General features: G+C 45.8%; 1 protein-coding gene across 2 annotated transcripts in view; it reads left to right on the forward strand.

Annotated features, from left to right (window-relative positions):
* galnt7 (UDP-N-acetyl-alpha-D-galactosamine: polypeptide N-acetylgalactosaminyltransferase 7) overlaps positions 1-7,064 on the forward strand; it is an 18,789-nt gene extending 11,725 nt beyond the window's left edge. The window contains exons 7-15 of one of the 2 annotated variants that reach the window (XM_087845912.1): positions 749-931; positions 1,801-1,918; positions 2,007-2,129; positions 2,356-2,471; positions 2,876-2,978; positions 3,431-3,529; positions 3,741-3,869; positions 4,016-4,046; positions 5,830-7,064. In XM_087845912.1, the coding sequence (XP_087702038.1) occupies positions 749-931; positions 1,801-1,918; positions 2,007-2,129; positions 2,356-2,471; positions 2,876-2,978; positions 3,431-3,529; positions 3,741-3,869; positions 4,016-4,046; positions 5,830-5,936 (1,009 nt within the window). In that variant the 3' untranslated portion in view covers positions 5,937-7,064. Of the gene's footprint in view, positions 1-748; positions 932-1,086; positions 1,270-1,800; positions 1,919-2,006; positions 2,130-2,355; positions 2,472-2,875; positions 2,979-3,430; positions 3,530-3,740; positions 3,870-4,015; positions 4,047-5,829 lie in introns of both variants that reach the window. The other variant, XM_087845913.1, reaches the window with a different exon arrangement.
* Positions 7,065-8,684: the final 1,620 nt, after the last annotated feature.

Raw genomic sequence — 8,684 nt, forward strand, 5'->3', positions numbered from 1 at the left:
CTTCAGATCTACAGACGTTATTATTACGACATTATTTGTAATGTTGCTCCAGATTGATGTTAAATCAAATGTTCAGACTTTCAGCTTTAATTCGACAGCTTTGAGTAATTTAGTCGGCCATCTTTATTAATCCCCAAAGTTTGTTATTGTAGCAGCAGATTCACACAAAGACACAAAACAGACGCACTTTAGAGGCTCAAAAGTCACAGACTGAACTATCATCAAGTCAAATTTAAGATTTTATTTTTAAAGTAAGACAAAGATATGAAATGTGATGAACCTCAGCTCTGTGTCTCGGACAGATGAGCGAACCGCGAAGCCGTCTGTGAGTCAGTGTCCTGTTGCTTTTTCATTTCTGCGATCTACATATAATCTGGATATAAGACGGCTCTGATTCAAAACACATCAGAATAACATGGATCCAACTGTTGAACGTTAAAATGGCTCAACAATGTGACACAGAGGGTTTTGATCTCATGGCCGATCAGCGGCTGAGCACCTGGAGCTGTATTCATGGACCTCGGTGAGTTAGCTACCCTCCACCAGTCCTTTGATATTTTATGCTCTTTAATCAATTTGTATCAGAAAGGTCTGACGGCGGTCCAAGGACGCGTCGTCGTGCCGCCGCGGCTGCTGACTGCAGCTCGTCTGCTGCATCACTTCTGCACTCTGAGCCACACACTCCTTTACTCTGGTTTTAGCGCTGTTATTGAACATCCAAAGCTTGTGTGTGTTTATGTGTATGTAGGACAGTGTGCACAGTGCCGCTGATAGACTATATAGACGGTAACGAGTACAGTATGGAGCCCCAGCAAGGTGGAGACGAGGACGGCCTGGCTCGGGGAGCGTGGGACTGGAGCCTGCTCTGGAAGAGAGTGCCGCTTAGCCAGAGAGAGAAGGCCAAGAGAGCGCACACCACGCAGCCTTACCGGTACACAACAGCCGCTCGTTAACACTGACCTCTGTTCTGTTTGTCTCCACCCCCACCCCGCGTGGCACCTTTCCCTGTCTGTGTGTCTTTCCTGCTGTCATCCCTTCATGTACACCCCCCCTCTCCACGTGTGCTGTATGCGTGGCCTCTGTCAGAACGGTGTGTACGGTGCCTCTGATCGACTCCGTCCACGGCGAGACGTTCACCTTTGAGGCCCAGGGTGGAGGCGACAGCAATGGTTTTGCTAGAGGCGCCTGGGATTGGAGCATGCTGTGGAAGAGAATCCCTCTGGGATCCAGGGAACATGCACAGAGAAAAACTCAGACTGAGCCATATAGGTACACAGTCGCTCCTCACCCGGGTCATTTCTGCTCACAGCAGTGCAGCCTTAACAGAAAAGTGCTAAAAGTGCGTGTGTCGAGGTGACGGTCATGATGTGATTCGTTGTTCAGGTGTCTGCTTTTGGGGAATCGCTGCACACGTCTCTCTTCCACCCACTGGAGGGGAGGAGCTGGTTGTTGACTCCACTCTTTGTTCAGTTAGCTTCCTCTCAGGTGTCTCTGAGTCTGTCTGAAAGGACTCCTTCTTTCCTTTAAGTGGTCTTGGCGGCGAGCTGCGTTGCCTCAGGTGGGCTGAGTCCCGACCTGGAGGCCGTGGGACTTTGGGATATTTGTGGGGTCTGTGGGTGAGCTTCTGGTGTGAACTGGGCTCGGACTGGGGCACCATCACTCCTTTTTTCTGTCTTCACATTTCCATCCGTCCTCCTGTCTTTCACTCTCTGTCAGTGTTCATTATTACGCCTGACCACATAGTCACATGATTACAGCGAAGGTTGTTTCAGGCTGAGGACTGTGTCTTTGTCCCTGCAGGTCTCCAGCCATGGCAGGAGGTCTCTTTGCTATAGAAAGAGACTTTTTCTTTGAGCTGGGACTGTACGACCCTGGACTGCAGATATGGGGAGGCGAGAACTTTGAAATATCTTACAAGGTAGACTTTGAATTGTAGTTCATGTTCATGGCTGATGGATCCCTGCACAGTTTAAAGATGGTTACTGTGACTCTGTGTGCTGGTGCAGATCTGGCAGTGTGGGGGCCAGCTGCTCTTTGTGCCCTGTTCTCGCATCGGCCACATCTACAGACTTCAGGGATGGCAGGGCAACCCTCCGCCAGCACATGTTGGATCCTCGCCGACTCTCAAGGTAAAAGCAGACAAACGTGTGAATGCATTGAAACTTGCATAGCGCACATTCTGTTTCTAGTTTCCACAGAGTCTCTGTCTACAGAAAGCTGTTGCTGCATGCATGGAGCCAGGTTCAATAGCAGATGCTTTTGCCCTCCTGCCCACAGTCACCGCTGCACCTGTACAGTCACTCTGTCATGAACGGGATGTTCCTTCATCTGCATGTGTTGTATTTGTGTTTGCAGAACTACGTTCGTGTTGTGGAGGTTTGGTGGGACGACTATAAGGACTACTTCTACGCCAGCCGCCCTGAAACGCTGACTCTGGCCTACGGAGACATCAGTGACCTTAAACGATTCAGGTGCACGAAAGCCTGAGTGAACGCCCACTCAGGACATAGTGTAGCACTGACTGGATGTTTTCCTTCAGCTGTGCAGTGTGATTGTCTGATTTACAGCCGACGGGTCGTCTTTGTTTAGGGAAAAACAGTTTAATGTGAAGGAAGACAGAGTCAGTGGTCACAGCTCGCACAGACATGGCTGTACACTTTGTAAACTGTAGTGGGTACGATCACATCATAAAGGTTTGTGACTCCATCGCTGTGGAAACGTCAAACACTGACCTGCGCACCCGTTATCATGCTGCAGCGTAAACGTTGTGTGTTGCAGGTGTGCAGTAAACATCCAGTCTGCACTAACATGTAGATTATGTGACTATGTCTTCAGCTGCAGACCTCACAGCTGATCTCATGTTTGCTTGTTGCAGGGAGGAACATCGATGCAAAAGTTTCAAGTGGTTCATGGAGGAGATAGCATACGACATCCCACTGCACTACCCACTTCCTCCTAAAAATGTAGAGTGGGGGGAGGTAGGCGCACTCACACACACACTCTCGTTTTGATATCATAGTGGGGACACAATGCTTTCCCTAGCCGCTCACCCTAACCGTTAAAGATGAATAACCCTGTCTGTGGCCCTAAAACCACATTTTGAGTTGATGGGCGTTTAGTCCCCGTAAGGCAGGCTTGGCCAACTCCAGGCCGAGAGGGCCGGTGTCCTGCAGGTTTTAGATCTCACCCTCAGTCATCACACCTGAATCACAGGATTAGCTCATTAGCAGGCCTCTGGAGAACTGCAGGACACGTTGACGTCATTTAGCCTTTAAATCAGCTGTGATGGATTAAGGACGCATCTAAAACCTGCAGGACACCGGAGGCCTGGAGTTTGGACACCACTGCCATAAGGGCTGTTGGTCCCCACAGGCCTGCCAGTATAAACATGTTTCACACACAGCATGCTTCATTGTCCCTGTGACTGCAGATCCGGGGCTTCGACACCAGTTACTGCATCGACAGCATGGGACACACTAACGGAGGGAACGTAGAGCTGGGCCCGTGCCACAGGATGGGTGGAAACCAGGTAATCAAACACCGTCACACGTGATGTGGCTCTTTGTTTTCATCCGGTGTGACGACAGGAGCCAGTGTTACTGTGATCAGTTAAAGTGACGCCGGCTGCTTCTGTAGATGAAACGAAGCACGAGTGTGCTCTCCTGCCTCGTGTCACAGAAAGGATGAGGCAGGCTTTACGTGTCCAGTCTCTCACCAACATCCTGACTCCGGTTTTTCAGCTGTTCCGCATCAATGAAGCCAACCAGCTGATGCAGTATGATCAGTGCCTGACCATAGGAGGCGACAAGTCTGCTATCATCATCACACACTGTGAAACCAACCAGCACATGGAGTGGAAGTACTTCAAGGTGAGACACACATGAGAAAACATGGATGTAGTGTTTGTTTGCTCAGCAGCGTGTGGAGACTGAAGCACTGAGATCACAGGAACATGTAGGAGGCAGAAAATATCTGAAACTGAATTTACTGCCTTTTCTCTCCTGTCTGTCTGCAGGATCTGCATCGATTCACTCACGTGCCAACAGGTACAGCACTGCACTGACCTCATCATTTAACCACTTTATCATGGAGTCAGCTGCTGTTCACATTTACTTCAGAAGTGCTTTTGGTCCCAGTTACACACACACACACACGCACACACACACACACGCACACGCACACGCACACGCACACACACGCACACACACACACACACACACACACACGCACACACACACACACACACACACACACAAGCCTGTTCAGCTATCTTAGTGAGGACCGTCATTGACATAATGGTTTCCCTGGCCCTAATCTGGCCCCCACACTGTTCTTTAACTAAGCCCCGACCCTAACCATGATGAACCTGAACCATTTCAACATTCTGGTCTTAAACCTAATTAATTGGACCAATAATTAATTCTTTTTTAATTTGGCCCTAAACCCAATCATTGCATAACAATTAATTACAATTTCCATTTGGCTTTAATCCTAATTGGTACAGTATTACACATTTTCAGTTAAACTCAATTTATTAATTACATTTAAGAATAATAAAACATAAATTAAATATACAGTTGTGGTTAAACATACTACGTACACGGTTAAGAAATACTATAGACATGATTAAAAAATTATTTCCGTGGTTAAAAAATGACAATCTTTCTAAAAACATGTTGTTGATAGTGAGGAGTGATCAAAAATACATTTGGAAAAATTCTACCAAAAAACTGAGAACCAACAAAGCAAAAAACTAATCTGACTTTCTGAAATGAAATTCGAGCTGACAAACAGACGTGTAAAAGTGGGTATAGACAGAAGAGGAAGGCACTCTCTGCTCACTCCATCGCACAGAGCAGGGCGCTGAGAGCCTGATTTCCTCTCTTCACTGTGTGCAACTAGACCTGAAGAAGACCTTCACGGGTCGAAACGCCGCCACATAGGCGCACAAATTCATATTCATTTGTTATAATTTCATTTGATTTCTTTTCTCTTTAAAAAACTAAAAGTTTCTTTTCAAAAACAATTCATTTTCTTTCTTTTATTTCTTTAAAAACTTATTAAAAATTTAAGTTAAAAATTTCCTTTCATTTGGTAAAAAAAAACAAAAAACTCATCATGGTTGGATGAACTTGTGACTGGACCCTGGTGCGCCATGGCAGACGCCGTGGACAATCCAGGACCCAGACGCCCTACCGAGGGATGGCCCGTGCACGTGCTCCAATTGGAGGAGGGGCCCAAACGCTCATCCTAAACCATAACCTAATTTTAACCCTGACACTAAAACCACCGGTGTGTGTGTCCTCACAAGTGACTGCTGGTTCTCACAAGTATAGCAAGATGCAGCTTTCGGTCCTCACAAAGATAGCTAGACAGGAACACACACCATCCATATTTTGCCCATGCTCTGGTCTGGTCTACATCCTGCAGTGTGTGTTGGGCAGGATGTAGACCAGACCAGCACACAAGGTCCTGGTTTGGTTTTTCATTACCCTGCAGAGTGACCCCCTGCAGAGTGACCCCCTGCAGAGTGACCCCCTGCAGAGTGACCCCCTGCAGAGTGACACCCTGCAGAGTGACCCCCTGCACGCTCACAGCAGTCATAATCGTGTCCACAACAATCACTGTTAAAGTCTGAAGGGCAGCCTTCCCACAGTTGTCCCTCAGTGCATGTGGACAGCACTAGTGTGTAGACCATGGGTGGAGAACTTCAAGACATGTCTAAAACCTGCAGGACCTGGAGGTCTGGAGGTCCCCACCCCTGCTGTGTGTTTTGTAGGTGGCCTGTGAGCGTCCGTCAGTAATCCCGCTGCTGTGTTCTCCTTACAGGAAAATGTCTGGACCGCTCCGACCTGCTTCACAAAGTGTTCGTATCAGACTGTGACACCAGTAAAACCACTCAGAAATGGGAGATGAATAACATCGTGGCTGTGTGAGGACATCTGTCCCTGCCATCTGTTTAAAGGAAAAGTACCTGACACCCAGGTGTTGGTGTACCTCCAACAAAATGAAGCCCAAATGGTTTAACTGTTGACATCGGCCCAAATGTGAAGGTTGTTCTGACAGAAGAAGAGTTTGATCCAGAGCTGCTGGATGAACAGGAAGCTGTCCCTGGTGGTTGTTTACACTGTCTCTGTCCTCTCAGGCTCTCAGGGCTTTTCTAACTTTCTCATTGCATCTGTGAAATGATCATCTTAAGATTATTAGGTCTGTTTAGTCCTCGGCCAAACTGATGAGCTGGCTTACCAAAGAGTTTAGACTTCATCATCTTCATCATCATCATCATCATCATCATCATCATCATCATCATCATGGGTGTGGTTTTTAGTCTGCTGCTGAAAAAAGACCAGGATGAAGAAGGTCCTCAGGTTATCTGAGGAACAGAGCGACCAGCAGCACATGTTGAAGAATATTTGGACGCGGTGACTCGCTGCTGCTGTTTGCTTTGATTTGGTTTTACTGGAGTCGTCACAAACAAGCCCTCGTCTGGCCTCAGTGTGATTTTGATTGCACAGGCTCCGTTTGGCTAATTGGTGATTTTATTTTATTTACCAAAATGTTGAAAAGGCAAAAAAACAGGATTTCCTCCCCTTCGCGTCCCTGAGCCGCGGCAGCGTTTCCTCCCTCTGTGCTGAGCTTTCAGCATGAACTCCTGACCTTTACTGCTTTGCTCCTCAGTCTTCATTTACTCTGACATACACTGGGATACTCTAAAGGATGTGTGGGCCGCCGTCTTACCGACAGTCTGGATGACAAATATAGTTTAGTAGCTGACCAGTACTGTGACTCATTAATAATCGGGGTGTGGTTGGAGGATTATTAACATGTAAAAAATGCACAATTATTGTGGTTAAAAAAAGATGTTTTTGTTTTGTGTGCAGCAGGGGGGGCTTTGGTGTTTGGATGATCATGTATGCAATGTTTTGTACTGTGTAAATAATCATTTCTAAAGATGATCGTGATGATTTGTGGGGGCTTGAGTGAATCGTGTAAATAGCTAACTTATAGCAGAGATTTCATAATATGGGCTGAGGAAATAAATGAGCTGATTTTTACAACTATAACTGTGTGACTGAAGTGCAACATCAGACTGTGCAAGAATCTCGCCTCACCGCAACAAGGTTGCTATGGATACGACCCCTCCCACAGGCCAAAGATGTGCGGCGTTATGGACGCGAGCGGCGACACAGCCTGCAGTCTAAAGCAGGCCGAGCAGAAAAGGCGAGCGGGGTCATGACGGAGGGGTGGAGCTGCAGGTGGATGTGCCCACAGTGGGCTTCACTTCTCTGCTCTTCTTTCTGTTTGAAGAATAAGAATCGTTTCTTTTTGTGAAAAAGTTACAAACAGAAAAAGGATTGAGAGGAAAAAACTAAAATACACGAACAGACAATCGTAAATGCTCCTGTGTCATTAAGATGAAACAGTGATGAGAAACTTGGCCCATTAAACAACATTAAATTGGTTGAGTTAGCTGCCCAGTTTCTTCCTGATCAAAGGGAGTTTTTCTTTCCCATTGTTGGCTGCTGGGCTTTTCTCCATTTTGCCAGATGTGTCTGGTGACACCACTGAGCTCAACGATCTTTAAATGAAGTATTTAAAACCGTGAGACAGCACGCTGTGTTCTGCTGTACCCCTCCATGAACATTGTGCTGATAATATTCATGTACGTTTACCCACAAGAATTTCTTACAGTTTCACACGGATTTACATTTTCACGTAACTAATTTACAAATAATCATAAAATCATAAAAAGGAAATCAATTATTTTTTCAGTGTAATGTAAATTCGTGGTAGGCAACATCAGTGATGGGAGTAACGGCGTTACAAGTAACGGTGTTACTTTTTTCAGTAACGAGTAGAGTTTGAGGTCTCGAGACCGTCTTGGTCTTGGAACAGAGAGAGAGAGGTGGAACAAGAGCAGGTGAGACACACATGTTAGTCAAATGGTTGTTTGCCAAAACTTATCAGAACATGTATCCAGTAACTAGTGTAACTTTTTAGATACCATTTGTTACTTTTCAAATTCTATATTTATTAAGTTATTCAGGCTTGTTTGCACAACAAGGCTGAATAATTATATAAACTTTTCTGAATCTAAATAGTGGACTTTGGTAGAATTAAAAATAAGTGTACTGCAGGTCTATGATGATTTTTAGTGCTGCTATCATCTAGTTTTTATTCTGGTTCTGTTTTGGTTAAGTCCTAAATAGTCCTGATTTTGAACTGTTGTAGTCCTGTTTTAATTCCAGATCAGTTCTGGGTCTGGTTGAATTGGGCTTTAGTCCTCGTGTCTTGATACAGTCCTGACTTTGTTCTGCCTTACTGCTTAATTAAAAAACTAGTTTAAGGTGTCCTGCACATGTGATATATATATTTTTTTCCTATATGAAGTCATTCTGTTTTGAACAAAACTCAAAACACAGCCTGATAAATCTTTCAGTCATTTCTTACCGTGCTTAGAGAGTGCTTTGTAGTGAGTCAGAGTCGACTCCCATTGAGCGAGAGCCGCTCCTCACTTAAGTTCCTTTCGCTGCTCAGCTCTCACACAGTGGCTCAGCTGTGGTCCAATCACATGTGAGGATATAGGATAATATCATTATGTGAAAAACAGAGAGGGTGAGAGACGCGACAGTCAAGTGGAGCGGATCTGTCCTCTCAGTGAGTGAGACAGTAGACAGCTGTGA

Source organism: Neolamprologus brichardi, chromosome 9 (genome assembly GCF_056152115.1).
Source record: "Neolamprologus brichardi isolate AB-2024 chromosome 9, ASM5615211v1, whole genome shotgun sequence".
NCBI classification, from domain to species: Eukaryota; Metazoa; Chordata; class Actinopteri; order Cichliformes; family Cichlidae; genus Neolamprologus; species Neolamprologus brichardi.